Source organism: Pezoporus flaviventris, unplaced genomic scaffold, assembly GCF_033815535.1.
Source record: "Pezoporus flaviventris isolate CSIRO_AGI_PZ_B2104156 unplaced genomic scaffold, CSIRO_AGI_Pfla_v1 ptg000015l, whole genome shotgun sequence".
Lineage (NCBI taxonomy): Eukaryota > Metazoa > Chordata > Aves > Psittaciformes > Psittacidae > Pezoporus > Pezoporus flaviventris.
In genome coordinates, this window is record NW_026892563.1 from 33,600,095 (window position 1) to 33,616,920 (window position 16,826).

Below are 16,826 nucleotides of genomic sequence, written 5' to 3' on the forward strand. Positions count from 1 at the left end.
ACCCCTTGGTGTTGGATTTTGAACTTTACGAGTACCATATGCTTACTTCCTGCAGGTTTGGTGTCTTGGCAATGAAAGTCGATACCATATAAACAAGACTGTAGACGGTTCTACCTTTTCTGTAGTCATCCCCTCCCTAGTTCCTGGTATTCGATACAGCGTGGAAGTGGCAGCAAGTACTGGGGCAGGACCTGGAGTGAAAAGCGATCCACAGTTTATCCAATTAGGTAAGCATGCTGGTAATCCTGCCTGTTGGTTTCGGTGATTTTTGTTTGTTTGCTTTTGTCTTTTATGGCACCAGAAATACTTGCAAGACAAGTGAAATAGATAGTGTTACTTGATCTTTGGAATAGCAGATTTTGACATTTCTGTTCTTAAACTTGCCATAGATCTGTATTCTAAAGATGGGATTATAACAACAAGGTTTTTTTTGATCTCCCAGTTCAGCAGTGCTGCTTTTTGGTTACTGATTTTTCAAAGTGAATTCTCACACACAAGACTAGTGTAATAAAACATGTAGGGGAGTATGAATTACTGAGTGTTGGCTCAGTTTACTTTAGGGATGTAATTTGTCTTGATCAGATTTTTTATTTAGGCAAGAAAGCATGCTAAAATTAGGCACAATAAATACCAACTATGTGTGAAAGTTAGTAAATAACCTGAGTACCGGGAAAAAAAGGTACACAGATGACTGACAGCAATCTTGACCTCCTAACTTCATTTACAGCAAATATCTCTCTGTCATAAATGCAGATCAGGGGCACTGCTCTTGGGTGTGCTTGAGAGAAATGCATCTTTGTTGTTGGGTACCTGAAGATTATTTAAAGTAGATTTAGGTATAACTACATGTTGCCTTACCAGTATGCCTCTATCAAAGTGCCTTATCATTGCAGTATATAACTGTGAAAGCAAACTCATCATGTTGCTTTGGACTTTATGTCTGTCCATCTCTGTCTCATTAGTAGATCTTCCTTGTTATTTCACTTTTTCTATTTAAAAACCTATAATTACTTCATGTGAAAATAAGACTAAAAGATGAATATATTCGCTGGAAAATTGCATGTACGTTTCCTTGGCTATTAAAATGAAGGTCATCGTCAACTTACCTTATGCAAGCATATGATTCCTCATTACATTAATAGAGATTTTACAGCAAAATTGCATTTTGCTGTATATATTGCATGTATAAATATTCCATTTATACATGTAAGACCCCATAGTTTTTTTCTGGGTTGTTCTTTCCTACAATCAGATAGCATTCACAGCTTCCTACAGCCAGCTTTAAAGTCATAGAATCGTAGAATAGTTAAGGTTGGAAAGGACCTTAAGATCACATAGTTCCAATCCTCCTGCCATGGGCAGGGATGCCTCACAGTAGTCAAAGTCAAGGTTGTTCTATATGGCTTAGATTTTGAAAATTTGAAATTGGTGAAGCTTATGAATGTAAAATAACGGGGAAACCTCGATACTCAAAGCCTAAGATTTCATAATCATCTTTTTTTCCTTTTTTCCCCTTTTCTCAAACGAAATGCTAAATGAAGGTGAATTTTGTAACGAAATTCAGTCACACTGGGGTTTTGATAAGTGGAAAAGAAACGAGAGCCTGTCAGGATAAGATTTTTTGCCTGCATTATGCATTCCTGGCCTTAGCTGGCACTATGTTAGAAAGCGTGAAACAAGCACACACCTCGAAGGGTGTTCAAGGAACCCATGTATCACCTTGTTGTTGGAGTTTGTTTTCATAGTCCGTTCTGCTTGCTTCTAATTAGGTGGAATGGCCAAATCTACATATAATGTGGTAAAAAAAAACATAATTTGGCTGTTACATGATAAAGACCTGGAGGCAGGAGCCTTGTGGAGACCCATGCCACTAGAAGCAGTACAAAGAAATGCCTAGACAGTGCTGCAGTACTTCTGGCAACTGCAGGCGGCTGCTGAAAATTAGTAATGAAATTTAAGGAGTTCCCTTTAGTAGTAGAGATCAACCTAAAATCATCAAAGCAGAAGAATGGCTGCAGTTCACCTAACTCTACCCCGTGTTACGCATTCACCTGCAGCCCCTGCGAGGAATCATTCTTAGTTCTTAGATGTGCTCCCAGCACAGGGGTGGAGCAGACACTCGAGTGTTCTGGTAACTCTTCTGAAGAAAGAAAATTAATCTGTTGATGTCATCAATTGGCACTCTTCACCAGCCATAAAGTATGTGGTTACAGAGAGAAGGAAGGGAGGTCAGGGAGGGGGAAGATAGAGGACGAAGGATGCTACTTTAAGAAAGTTTGAAAGAGTCCTAATTCCCTTTATCTACGTTCTCTAGGAACTGCGTGTTTGGCACTGAAAACTTCCAAGTTTCTGCATTTCTGCCACTGATCCCAAGCTATTCCTTCAGGAAATCTTTTCCTGGTATTTAAAATAGTGCAGGCCTTAACTTTATGAGGTTTGGGTTTGTTTTTTTTCTTAACTAATTAAAAATCCCATGTGTGCAAACAGGGCATACTTTTTATGTGAGAACTTTTCGGTAAAATCAAACGTCTGCCTCCTTTTAATGTGTTTTTCTTACAAAAATGTGAGACTAGGTTGTGACTGGCTCTGGAGCATCCAAAGAAGAAAGGTTTTTGCTCAGTGTACCCTGCTTTTGCACAGCCGCCTCATATTTGAGTCTGTGTGCTGTAGAGGGTGCTCCCAGGCTTGTGACTGTGAGAAGGGCCAGGGCAGAGTGTCAGCCAGGAAGGACAGGGAGGAGGAAGTTTCACATTCCAGAACAAGAGGGGAGGACAGGAGACACTGGATTCTCTGAGAGCTGAGGCATGCAATCGCAGTCCCATGCATCAGCTGAGCTGTGATAAATGACCTTGTGCGCGCACCTCACTTAACCTGTTACAGAGACAGGTACAAATTGTAAGCTCGAAGCTCTTTCATTTTCTGTGTCTCAGCTGACACGAAGCAGCTCACTGAGTCGTGGTGCCAAAGACTTCCCATGCCACCAGGGACAAGCTAACGATATATTTGCTTGTTATTCAGAAACCACCTTTTAGTGTTTAAAATCATGAGTTCAACTGAAAAATCGTGCATCTCGGAACACTTGGGGATTCTGAATCACAGAATTGTGGAATGGGTTGGATTGGAAAGGACATCAAGATGCAGTTCCACCACCATCACCCCCGGCCATGGGCCAAGGACACGTCCCACTAGACCAGGTTACTCAAAGCCCCATGCAGCCTGGCCTTGACCACTGCCAGGGTTGCAGTTTTTCCTCTTAGCTTTTGAATGACCTTTTAAAGCTTTCTGTGGAAGTCCAAGGTCTGGAAAACTATTTGTTTTAAAGGCAAAGTTGATATTTTACAGTAAGACAGACTGCAAGAGCTTTGGTGTTAAGGAAAAAATAATCGTATTTCATGAGAGCTAGCCACAGCTCACTGTATTGTGTGTATATAATAATGTGCTGTGGAAAATAAAATCATAGGATTTTCTTGTCATGAAGTTTAACTTCAGGACATTGGTTACAAAAATGCTCCGTACAAGAAGGTGAGAATTATTGCAAATCATCACAACAAACTCTTTTTTGTTGGTCTGAAGCCTGCCTTTTATACAATGATCGGATACTAACTAGGATTGTTTGGCAGTATTACCTATGCTTGTTGGCAAATATGTAGTGAAATTGGAACATTGCAACATTTTGTTCAGGGTACCAGCTTGAAGAAGCCCCACAACTGCAGTTAGTGTTACTCTTAAGTACATTATTCATAGGACTATATGGTGTGCAGTTATTTATTGAGACAAGTCTGCATGCTTATTGTAAATGCTGAGTGTGTTAGTCAACCACTGGATGTCTCAAGTGTACAAAACACAGGAAAGTTTCATTGAGTCTTTATTATTCTAATTGCATCTTTAGGAGATGTGATTTGTGTGTAGCTAGTGTGCCTTCAGGGATATTACTCTGTCAGCCCTTCAAGTACTTGTAGTGTGATAGTTGTAAGGTTTAGTGGTATTTTTGTCTTATGACCTGCAAATAACTCAAAGAAAGCAATTTTATTTTCCTTTGCAATAAGCCCTAACAAACCAGTTCAGTGCTGTCTCATCAAACTGCATGTTATAAGATTGAAGCACAAAGCTGGTATTTTTCCAGTTTTGGAAATGTATATAACTTGAAAGGATACAAAACAGCTTATTCCTGACCTGCGTTATCAGATAATTTTCATATTGCATCATGAACATATATGTGAGAAAACACTGAAGACATCATGTTGCAGATTCCAGGTGTTTTGCAAGTTTTGAATTGCAAGGATTACCGATGTCAACAGAGCTTACATCTTCCTACTTACTGTTTGTACATTTTATATGCTATATGAGATAGGCATTTGGAAAAGTACTGTGCCATAGTCTGTACATGTACAGGGCAAAGCTAAGGTTGCTTGCACACCTGTGAACCTGAATTTGCTGTCTTTTTTTTATCTTTGGCATTCCAATCTTAATTGTGTATTAATCTTTTCTTTAACATTTAACAACTTAAAATCTAGGTTTTACATAATTCTTATTTATATGAATATTTAACATTAGAGAATTAGAGGTCTCAGTTCTTCTCGATGTAAATTCTAATTAGTTTGCATTGCAGTTTGAAACTTGGAGCTTCAGGAGAGTCAAACCACATAGTTTGTAAGCAATAGCCATAGCAACATTATCTGTGATTAAAAAGAGGGCCTTCATCTTTGGGTAGAAGAAGGGGTGAGTCACTGTGATAATATGCTGGTTTCAGGGAGTTATGGGATCAGCCTGCTCCAACAACTCTGAGGCATTTTCAAGTACATTAAATGCTGTGGCTGCTGCTCTGGCAGTAAGATGCACTTTGCCGTAGAATGTTTATGTTCACTTATTATTTTGGCATGTCTCCCCGAGGAGTGCAAGCAGGAACAGGAATGTTGATTATGAACCGTTTATATCTCAGTCAAAGCTTCCAGAAATTTCCTGGGATGAAGAAAAAGTACTTTTTTTGGTTCAAGAGCTTTTTTCCTGACTGATCATTCAGGATCTCACAGGACTACTATGGAAGGAAAATATGCCCTTCTCAAAGAAAGGCATCCAAGATAATGTTCCTGGAAATCCCCTTTGCTTTATATTTAGCTTACTTTCTTAATTACAAGAGGAGCAGGGTCAAATGTGGCTTCTTGAAAGTCCTTCCATCTTCTTTTCTATGATACTGTTTATATGACTGTACATGAACATGTACGTATACTTCTCTTTATCATGTGTCTAAATATATACCAGCTAATTTAATGTAAAGGTTCCAACAGTCCACCCAAATACAATGTGCCAAAAGCCTAATTTTTTAAAAGCAGCTACATTATTATGCTGTTCTTATGCATGCAATGGCTAGCAAAATAATACCAGAAGATGAATCTTATTTAAAAATTAGAAGAATAAATGGTCAAAGAGACTCTTCAGTATTTTGTAATCTTCAGACATGTATTGTCTGAGCAATGTTTATATGGACTGTATATATAAAATTACCATCTTTCTATATGGCTGAATTGTTGACATATTTAAAAAGCATTCTTATCTGGCTTTTGAGTTTGTCATCATTTCCCCCCCCCCCCCAGTTTATTTTTTTAAATACATATATTGAAAGGATTAAAGAAAAATCATTTAACAGTCTTCTAAATTTATTCCGGACCATCGGTTCTGCAAATATCTTTTGGTTTACTCTATTAAGATGTACAAGGTAGTGTAGCTGTTCAAAAATACAGAAATCTTTCATTTCAAAAAGTGACTGATGATGCAAGTTTTCATATCTTAATATGGCCTCAGCTGCAAAGAGACAAAAGAGAGAGTGACAGATTTAATTCATTGGTCACAGCATACTTTATACGTCTAAGCCCATCTGTCCACTTGTGTGGAACTTCAGTTGTCTGTCTCCATAAAATGTGAAGCAACCCATCTTAACCTTGCACAAACAGGCATGAAATCTATAAACCCAGCAGGCACAAAGGGTGTATTAGAAAAAAAGAATGAGACTGCCTGGTGAACTTTCAGACAAGGCAGTGCACTTAGGATCATGGGAGATAAAGGGACCTGAAAAATGAAGTAAAATTTCCAATAAAGTAGCAGTCAAAGGTGCTGGTGATTCCTTGGCAAAATAGGTGTTTGACCTTGATGTCGCAAAACCTGAAATTTGGAATTCTTCACTGGAAGAAGCTGTTATTAATTTAATCATTTCCCATTCAAAAAGGTAGCATTTTCCAGAGGAGGTTTTTTATTTGTATCATTTTTTTTGATGCCATCTCCTGTTTGTACTGTGATTTCTTTTAGTTCAGTGGTATTTTGGAATAATGCAAGACACGTCATCATAAAATAAATAAAAAACTATTCACTGTTTAGTTTGCAGAGAAAAGTATACTTTTTTAAGTATATAGTTTATATTAATAGTCTTATATAGTTTATATTAACAGAATTAAAACCAGCACCTTTCTTCTTAAAGCATGAATCTCTCATTCTGAATCTGAGCTCACCACCCATAGTATAAAGCAGCTAACTGTTGGATTTACACCAGAGTAAAAATGGGTATTTCAAAATTGTGGAATGTGTAAAACAATATCCACTCTGAGTAAAGGTTTTGAATTCTTGCCCTCAACCTGTGCAGTAATGAAATTTCCAGTAAGCGCTCACTGAAAAATCAGTAAGGCAGCATTTTGTCTATGAGTTGCTTCATTTCAGTTAGGAAGCATTGGTCACTAACTGAATATATTTGCTGCTGCTCATTGAAGGGTCCTGCAAAACTTCAGTGCAGAAAAAGCAGAAGAGACTGATTCTTGCACGTGCTTTCTCTACCAAAAAATAAAAATATAAATAGTGTGCAGAAAAAATACATGGCCTTTATTTTCATGGGGGATATGTAAGGAGATGCTGTTTTTGAAAAGGTCTGCTTGTTCGTTAATAATGAGGCTGCTTGACTATTTTAACCAATTCCTAACTCAGTTTTCAGTTACCCTTCTTCAACCACATCAAGAGGCAGAATTGGTTATTTTGTACTTCTTTATGTCCTTTGAAGTATTTAGTCTTTTTTAATTGAGGTCAAAGTGAGAGACTGCAAAGAATACATTAGACTGTAATACAAGATTTAAGTCATCTGTCAGGAACTGCTGAATTAAAATGTATCCCTCAGTCCAACCTCATGTGAATGTACTCTGAATTTGTAATTCTTCTGTGATTTTCACTTGTGAGAGTGGATGTTTAGGTAGCTGTATTCTACCCATTTGCAGAGCTCAAGGAACAGACTATGCGTGTTTTGTATTTGAGCTTCTTTTCCTTGCTGTGTTCTTTGCTGGCTTTCAGGATAATTTTCTGAAGCTGCTGTTGCTTTGCTAAAATTAAAATGAAAAACAAAACAGCAGCCCACAAGTTTGGCATTTTTTTGAACCTAACTATTGTGTGTCTAGTGGCCTGATTTCAGCAGGGTTTGTAAGCAAACATAAGTCATTAGTTGGAGTTACCTGTCTTGTATGGAAAACAAGCCATTTCTACCTAGACCTGCAAAAGGATTTTTGAAGAGCAGTCTTTAGGATTTTACCCTGAAAAACTGGACTGTGATTATGTCAGTTCTCTTCATGCTCCCTTTGGCAGTTGCTCATTCAAATTAATGGGCTATTTTGGGTGTCTTTTTTTCAGATTCTCATGGAAACCCCGTGTCTTCAGAAGATCAAGTGAGTTTAGCCCAGCAGATTTCCGATGTAGTAAAGCAACCTGCCTTCATTGCTGGAATTGGTGCAGCCTGTTGGATTATCCTTATGGTCTTCAGCATCTGGTTATATCGCCACAGGAAGAAGCGAAATGGACTCACTAGTACTTACGCTGGTATTAGAAAAGGTGCCGTATTATGTATTTCAGGCCGCTGGCTGCTGAGTGTGTATTTACTGGCTATTTTACTTTATCATCAGTCTCTTGTTCTTCTGAGACTCGACGCAGGAATTACCAAATGACTTCATTACTTTCAGGAAGTGTGGCTCAGGAGCCAATGCAGAGAGCAGCAGTGTGTTAGAACCTGGCTTTAAAGCATAAACTTTTAGCAAAATAATTAGACTAGCTATTTGCAAAGATACTGCTACAAATGAGTAATGCAAACATAGGTTTCAGGCTGGGAGCTTCCCATATGCCCTTGCTACCTGATACCCAGGGATCTGTAAAGGTGCCAAATGGACAGTAGTTCATTGTCCTTGTTCAGTCCTTTGCTTGCTGCTGAGAGCACTAACAGTGGTGTACATTACTGTAACGCTTTTGGTGTGTGTACTTGAATTTCCTTGTGTTCTGGGGAAATGTGGTGAGGTGGCTCTTAGTACTATTGACATCAGTCCATAGTACTTTCCTAGAGTATTTCATAAATGCTATTTTGGGACCCTTTTGCTGGGAGTGGATTCTGGGGCTGTCACATCTTGCATCTGCATTCAGTTAGAATGGCAGCAGTGGGACTAACTTAAAGCACTCTTCGTTTTCATGTACATCAGATTGTTGATGTGCAAGCAGTGCTTTACAGTATACTCTGTGGCAGACAAAACTGGAATCTCTACCTGGAAGACCTTCTGGAGTAAAAGCTTGATTTCTCCTGATTCAGTAATCTGTTAATGAAATCCCAAAGTTAAAGCTGAATTCAATAAGCTGCAGTTCATTTTGTCTCAAGGGAGTACTTCATAGGCATTCACAGAGTGAGAACTGTAAATTCTGGAATTAATCAGAAAATGGGAGATCCTAATTTTGAAGGAATTGAGGGAGAATGTTTGACATTTAGCAATCAAAAGATAGACCTGATCTTAAAAGGTGCACATATCTTAATGTATGAAAGGTGTCATGAGATTATATTCTTCAGTCACTTCAAAAATGAATGTGTGATGAGCAGGATGGATATACAAATATAACACGAATGTTTTTAAACATTAGCAGTGTGTTGCTATGAAAATGAAGCAGTGCTAAAAATAGCAAGTGAGGGAGTGGAAACATGGAAATAGTTCTGGACTGTTACAAAGTGTAAGTGCCCTCTGTGCTATTATAGTGTCCATGCTGGCAGTAGACTTTAGGCACAGTGGTTGTAGCAAAGTCGTAACCACAGAAATCAGGGATGAATTTTGCCTTTGGTTTTGTTCTTCTAGCATTTCTTAGATAGAAAAAACTGCTGCATTGGCCTGTGCTGTTTTGTTTCACTAATAGCATGCTGCCATACCGCCTTTCTACAATTCTATCAAACTAACATTGCTATGCTTTCAGCAGTACCTATGATTAAGCAAAAGGCATACAATTTGTCCTTAAAAATGGTTACTTTAATGACATCAGCTATTGTTCAAAACAGCTGTGTTTTTCAGTATCTGTAAAAATATCTTCTGTGTCATTTGTTGGGGATTTTAATGAAAATACACAGAAAAGTAAGGTCTGTGTCTCCATTATCAAGTATTCTTCAAGAAGAAAATCCATCTTTAGCGAAATATAAATTGCAAAGTAGTTTGCCACTCTGCAGTGCATCAAGTCATCATTGCAAGCCCAAACTTTCTTCACTCTTGCATTTATTTCCTTATTTTTATATTTAGCTTCAGGCCTGACATCTGTTAAAATACTTCACTACTCCCACACATACATACAGCGCTCTTACACGCACAAAAGAGTTTATTAATAGAAGCTCTGAGAATTTAGTTGTTCTTCCGTACGGTAGCAATAAAGCTGTCTTTTAGTTGAACCTCTGTTCATCTGCTCCTGTATTCCTTAAGAAACGAAACTAGGTTTAGTACTTAGGTGACAAAAGAGTAATGAGACAGTAGTTTAAGATTTTTTTTTTTTTCATGTCCTTGTGATTGCAAATTAATTTTGAGACACTTGATTCTCCTTTGAATAGCTCTGGTTTAAATGCACCTTCTATTTTAATGAAAGCTTGTTACTATGGTTCTTCATTTTCGAATGTAGCTAAATTAAACTTGACTGTGTGAAAGAGCCTAGCTCAAAGAAAATACAATGGAATTCCCAAGATAAAGAGCTGTGCTACAAATGAAGCCTGAAACGGGCAAATGCTCAGAGGTTTTTCTTTTTTTGCTTAGCGTCATATCCCTGGAAATAAATTGGCTTGCTAAAAGAGGAGGAAAAACTACAGCATATATCCTAAATTATAGCACACTCTGGACTACCCCAGAACATCAGAGTTGTAAAAATTAAATGAAACAGTTATTTTCTTAGCCAGAACTGTTTCTGTGCCAGGTTTGCTGATCAAATTCTGTCTCAAGGCTACTTTTAGTGAATATTTTATTGTTTCTCTTACATCTCACTTGGATGTCATGAGATCGAAAAGGGCAATGTTAGCCTTTTTCTGCCTATCAGTGGTAGAAAAACTATACTGTCTTGTCAACAGGAGGGGGAGCATGTGCTAATAGGAAGAGCAAATGCTGGTGCTCTGTATTTGGATTAGAGACCCTATTGATCCAAAGAGGATTTATAGTAGCTGTGAGAGTGAAGATTGTCAAGCAATGTCATTGTTCCACTGTTAACCTTTCCCTCTTAAAGCCAAGGGTTGAAAGGTAGAAAGGTGTTACATCTAGGGAGATCTTTTCCCTTTTTTTTTTTTTCTGATTATTTAAGAAAGAGAATATTTAACAGTCTTGTCTATAAAAACAAAAACTAATTGCTGCAGTAGATTTTAGTGCCTTCATTGCAGTGAGAGTTGGTGCCATTCTTGATTCAGAGACAGTAAAACAGCAGTTCTCTTTGTTCCTTTATATAATTATTATTTCCTTACTGAATACTTAAGTGTGCCTATTAGTTCAGTGTAATGAGCATTTGCTTAGTGAACTGCAGATAAGATTCAATAGGACCTTGATAAGGCTTTGTTAAGGAATTTGTCATTCTGCATTCTAAAATGATTAACAGTGTGGGGTTCTTGTTTGTGCTAGGATTTTCAGAACAGCTTATAATACCAAACTGAGGGGAATTTGAAAGGCTAAACCACAATCTAGTCCCCTCAAGAGTACCGTAGAATATCAAGCTTATTTTTTTTTGTTCAGAATAATACCTGCAAAAACAGGCTTCTTTTTGAATTGCAAATTTCATTTTATTTCTGTACCAATGTCACTGAACTACTGGGTTAGTTATATACATTTGTTTTATGTTCAGCTGTCTGCTAGATTTATACTAATGTGGTATGTTTCCCTTTCTCTCTTCAGCTTAATAACCAGTTTGTATTTTGTTTTGATTTTTCAGTCCCGTCTTTTACCTTCACACCAACAGGTATATATTTGCACTTTTCCTCCCTTCTTTGTTCCTTTAGCATGTGTTTGTGGTACTGTTTTCTTTTTCTGACATAACCAGCCCAGCTGTTCTGAAGGGTTTTTAAACAGTTTCATTAATGACAGGTACCATTATTTTGTTCTCTAAGTAGTGTATATTGCTTTGTAGCTGACATCTGTGTGTACCATTTTGTAGCATACCATTTAATGCAAGCGTGCCATTTTGTAGCATGATCCCATCAGTTTGCATAACCTGGGCTCTCTTCTTGCATATTACAATGGAGTACTATGGCCTTCTGCATCTACTGCTGCAAAAGGTGCTTCCGATGGAGGGAGAGTGACTCTGCAGAACCCAGATGCTGACTTGAAAGGGATTCAGTGGGATTATACTTGGGGAAACATTTACTTTCTTTTGTGTGAATCTGCATTGATCCAGAGCCCGAGGAGTTGCCTGCTTTGGAAGATACAGAGAATCAAACCGTTATAGCAGTTAGATTCCTTTGCTGGCTACATTAAACTGTATTTGTGTTATAAAAATATAAAATAATCATCCTGTTCTATGTAAACGGGGTCATTTCATTTTTAGGGTGGGTCTAAAATAATTTTGTTTCTTTTTGTTTGGGAATATACAAATTATTACCTGAGCCACAGCCCACCAAAATCTGTGAGAGCCTTTCTGTTCTCTGACCTGCAGTCAGTCCCATGATCTAGCAGCTGAGTGGTTTTAACTCTACAATAGATACAATTCAATACGTTCAGTACCCACCAGTATACTGCATTACTTTTAGCTACAGCCTGAGTGGACGGACAGGTTGCTTTTTCCTCCTTTGTTCTAAATCCCTTATTTTCACAAGAGTTCTATGAGACTTGGTGGCGTATCCAGGCAGGGTAAAACCCTCCTGCCCCCTCCTCTGCATGCTCAAAATCAGCAGTGCACTGACCTGACCTCTGTGCAGCAGAGTTCCATCCTTCCAAGTTGGACCACAGGTGACCCAATCTCGTGTCTGCCTGCATTCATACACACAGACCTAATAGTAATGGCTTCGATTCTTATCCACACGCTTTTTATCCCATTGAATAGTATCTTGTTTCAAAAGTCATCCTGTTACGTTCGGTGGAGTTGCTTACTGTTTGGCATGAGTCAGAGGGGCCCTTAGTGTTTGTGAAGTCCTTTGAGATCCATGGTGGAGACTAATTTAAACTATTATTATTAAGCTGTCACTTCAGTTGGCTTAACAGGGGGCTCCTATTGCAGTCACAATAGTAGCATACTATGGAAATTCTGCAGAGGTTGGTAGGTTAGCTGACATATATTCTCAGATGGATTCTGAGAAAACATCATTAAAAGAAAATGTCAGGGTTCCTTAAGATATAGCAGAGCTGCAAAATAAATAACACTGAGATTTTCAAAGAAAAAATTAGAGGAAACACGAAGCATGTAAAACATGGAAAGGGGGGCAGGAAATCCTTTTTCAATCCAGTATCCCAGTCATTAGTTCCATTTACTTTAAATGGAACCAGACCCTCTTCTTTAGCATTACCTATAGTAAAAGACTTACCTGTAGCAATTCATCCTACAGTTTAATCCTGTTATTGTAATCACTGCCAGCATTTATCTCTCTCTTGCAGACTCCCAGTTTGGAGTTCTTCTAAAGAGCAGAATTTGGCTGCTTTTTTTCAGCACATTCCTAGCTGGAAAGTGTAGAATCCATCAGCGTTTGCAGGGGAGGCAATCTCCTTAACTCTTTGCCAAACTGAATGCAAACCTGCAGTATTTATGGCACTGTTTCTTGGGTGTTTGTTTTCATCCTAAAAACTAACTTTTCAACCATGATGCTTCCCGTGAAGGATATGCACTCCATACCAACAAATTAATGCATGTGGACGTCCACTTTGTTAATATCTAATGCTTCTAAAATGCTAGCAAAACTGTTCCTTCTAATTTAGGAAGTGCTCTTTATGCCAGACGTATTTTGCCAGGATTATTCATTTAAATTTTCATATTAAAAAGCATAATTTCTATATCCAATTGTAAAATGTTATAAAATGTAAAGCTGCTGTGGACTTTTAGAGCGCGTTTGTTCCACGAGTGTAATGGAGTAGCATTCAGAAAGAGCAAGTGTTTTCGCAGTACGTTCAGCTGTAATGAGCAGTTGTTTCCATTGGAAGAAAGGCTTGTTATAGAATCGTGATACCTCTTTAATCTTACCGAAGTATTAAGGTAGAGGAAAGCTTTAACATCTAGCCATTCATGAAACAAATATATGACCAAAATTCTTCCACAGAGTAACTCTACTGAAGTCAGCAGAGTTATGTTAAGGATAAGTTCAACCTGATGTATGGCTTCCTGCTTTCTTTAACTGATACATGTGTGTGTTCGTGTTATTCAGAACAGAACCGAAATGCATAACTTTGTTGAAACTAAGACTAGCAGTTATCAAGCAACACTAGTCCTATGTGTAAACACATATTTGAAGGAATAGCTTGCAGAATGAGACTCAGAATTAATGTCTAAACAATGCACATTTATTGTGTTAGCTAAAATGAAACAAAGGCAAATCTAATACTCCTATTTAAGGAGTCTGGGGGTTTATGTAAGGAATCTACGTTTTTTTAAATTATTTCCCTTTTTTTATCTTTAACTATTTCAGTAACGTATCAGAGAGGAGGAGAGGCCGTAAGCAGTGGAGGCAGGTAATTATGTGCTTTATTTTTAAAGCTATAAATTGTGTGCAACTAGAGGGTGTCAGGAGTGCTATTGTCCTTGTAAGTGATGGCAGAATAATCGCTTACAGAGATATGTTTTAATTTATTATATTAATTGATAAATTTGGTCGTATACTTCTTTGTTCAGAAGGAGGTTATATGGTTTGAATTTTTGGGCTGATTTCTGAAGAATGAGTTGTAGTATTTTCAGCTTTATTAACCTGTAAAAACTGCATCTCAAAGAATGAGCAGCAGAGGGAGCACTTTAACTTCAAAATAAAGACCTGGTTTACCAGCTGATTAAGGGAATAAAAGTAATTAAGTCTTGGCATTTATGAGGATTAAGAAATATAGCTGCTTCCCAAACACTACAAAGAAAGAAAACGTTTACTGGAAAAAATTGCTGAAGACATAAACGGCTTAAAGGGTGGCTTTTTAAGGAAAGGCCTTGCTGTGGATGTAAAACAGGCAAAGCATCACTCACAAGAGATAGGGCATGGAAGGAAACAGGTGGGTTTTTCATTAAAATCCCCCACTTTCAGAACCTAGCCCGTTCCATATTGAGGATTTAACTAAAACATATTTACTGGCTTGTCATTGCTCAATAAGAGTGGACAAAACAGTAATTCAGTTTTCCTGTGTAGAGGTGGAAATTTCTTCAGGTTTTAGCAAAAACACAGGTCAGAGCAGTGACACTTTAGTGGCACACCTTTTGGGTTTTTTGTAGTTCACATTCAAACATGCCTTTTTATAAGCATCTCAGTTAAAGATTTGGCATGATACTGAGATAAACTATAAAATCTCAGAGAGCAGCTGGGCCATGAATTCCTGTATCAGTTGCTGTTTCACAGGTGGCATCTTGTGATTCCTAATGTGCAAGACTGTACAAAAATTCAGTAGTGGTAAAGAGTAGGCATAAAATTAAACATTCCTAGTCTGTGCAGAGGCGAGGCGACTCTCCTGATGCTGCTGAACCTATCATGTTAAGAGCAATTGCAGATATCTCTGTCCAGAACTGCATGCTGCTGTGTTGTCATGGCCATAAAACCATGGAGGAAAACCTCTAGAACAGTTACCACGTGATTGTTGAATGGAAAAATCTGTAAATCACTGGGTTGCTGCCTTCACCCCAGGACAGTGAGAAAATGAGAGAGAACAGAGATGAACCCTCTCTTTCCCTGAGAAGGTTGTTCAAAAAGGTACGCAGTTAACGTCCTTTGTGTTCTCTGTGCCACTGTGCTTTCTTGCTCTTCCCATAGCGCAAGCTAGACAAAGCACACTCACACAGACTTAGAGGACAGAAATGAACCCTGAGGCGTTTACATCGTACACAGTCAGTTTGACGCTACTAGAGAATCACAGAATCATAGAATAGTTTGGGTTGGAAAGGGCCTTAAGATCATCTAGTTCCAACCCCCTGCCATGGGCAGGGACACCTCACACTAGACCATGTCACCCAAAGCTCTGTCCAACCTGGCCTTGAGCACCACCAGGTATGTACCATTCACAACTTCCCTGGGCAACCCATTCCTGTGCCTCACCACCCTCACAGTAAAAAACTTCCTCCTTATACCCATTCTAAACTTCACCTGTTTAAGAAGCAGCATAATTTTTTACTATCCTAGTTTTAAGGATCAGGGCCACAATCTAGCAATGTAATTTATTCAAGGTTTTAACATCTATGCGTTTTCTGTCCATTTGCGTATATAACATTTACAAGATGCATGATGTTGTACCATATGAAACATACTTCTGTAATATAAAGAAAATAATGTTATTTTTACATATGAAGCCTTCCTCTGATTTCCAAACCTGAAGTTTTTGCTTCCTTACGTTGTATTTGCAATGTTTTGGAGAGGTTTAACATTTTTGCCAGGTGCAGTTATGTGAGCATCTTAAAGCATTATTCAGAATGTCATAGTGATATATTTCAACATAATCCCCGTTTCTGCGATGCTGAGAAAAATACCCAATTCTGTGGTAATCCCTTTTCTAGACAAGATTCAAGGAATGGGTATTGTGGTGGATTGACTCCAGCCAGCACCCACACAGCCACTTGCTCTGTCCACTCCTACCCCAGACCCTGTACAGTAATTCAAAGATTCAAGGAATTTGCTGCAAAGGTTAAAGATCTTTGGCAGTGGTGACCCCTACTTATTACCAGGCTATGGAGTTGTAATGGAAACATCTCTTGCCTAAGTTTCACCTAAATGGCTCCAGTTAGTAGAGTTTTTGTCTACTATATACCTCGTACCACATCTCTTACATGACAGCAGGTGTAAATGAAAAATGAATTTTAGAAGCAAAAGACCTTTAACCCTCTATCCAAAAATCCAGTTCAGAGGTCTTGAAAGTACTGATACGTTCTGGAAGGCTTTGTCTCTTCCAAATGCCTTGACGTGTAGTTTCACTGTAAGAACAGAGTGTTAAAGCAGAGAGTATTTCAAATCAGCTGGCCTGCTCGCAGAACTACATAGCTGTGCATTTGTTTCAGATTTACAAAAAATGCTCGTTTAGTGTACGGCTGATTGTTAGCCTGACAGTGAGTCAAGCCCCATCACCTCCTATGCTAAATTTTTAGATGATATATTCAGTAAAGAAATATATATACATATAGCTCTTTTAAATATCACTCTAAGACTACGACTTAAGCCTGGGGTGCTGACAGACTATCGCCCACAACTAAATGCATGCAGTTTGTATTCTCAACTTTAAGAGGATTAGCATATTTTACTTTTGAAGAGCATCACTTCTAATATTATGGAGACTAGTTTCTGCACTATTTTGAATGGAAAGTTGCCTGTTAAATCCTATGATGAAAGAGACAGTGTTCCTTTGATCCACTGCTGTAGTACTATCTGACGGTGAGGAGAACTTGGC

At 38.2% G+C, this 16,826-nt stretch overlaps 1 protein-coding gene across 1 annotated transcript in view; it reads left to right on the top strand.

Moving 5' to 3' along the window:
• The window catches only part of ROBO1 (roundabout guidance receptor 1), a 707,499-nt gene that overhangs the window by 662,727 nt on the left and 27,946 nt on the right, over window positions 1–16,826 (top strand). The window contains exons 19-22 of the mRNA XM_061453972.1: window positions 56–227; window positions 7,657–7,854; window positions 11,215–11,241; window positions 13,892–13,934. Coding sequence (XP_061309956.1) covers window positions 56–227; window positions 7,657–7,854; window positions 11,215–11,241; window positions 13,892–13,934 — 440 coding nt within the window. The remainder of the gene's footprint in view (window positions 1–55; window positions 228–7,656; window positions 7,855–11,214; window positions 11,242–13,891; window positions 13,935–16,826) is intronic.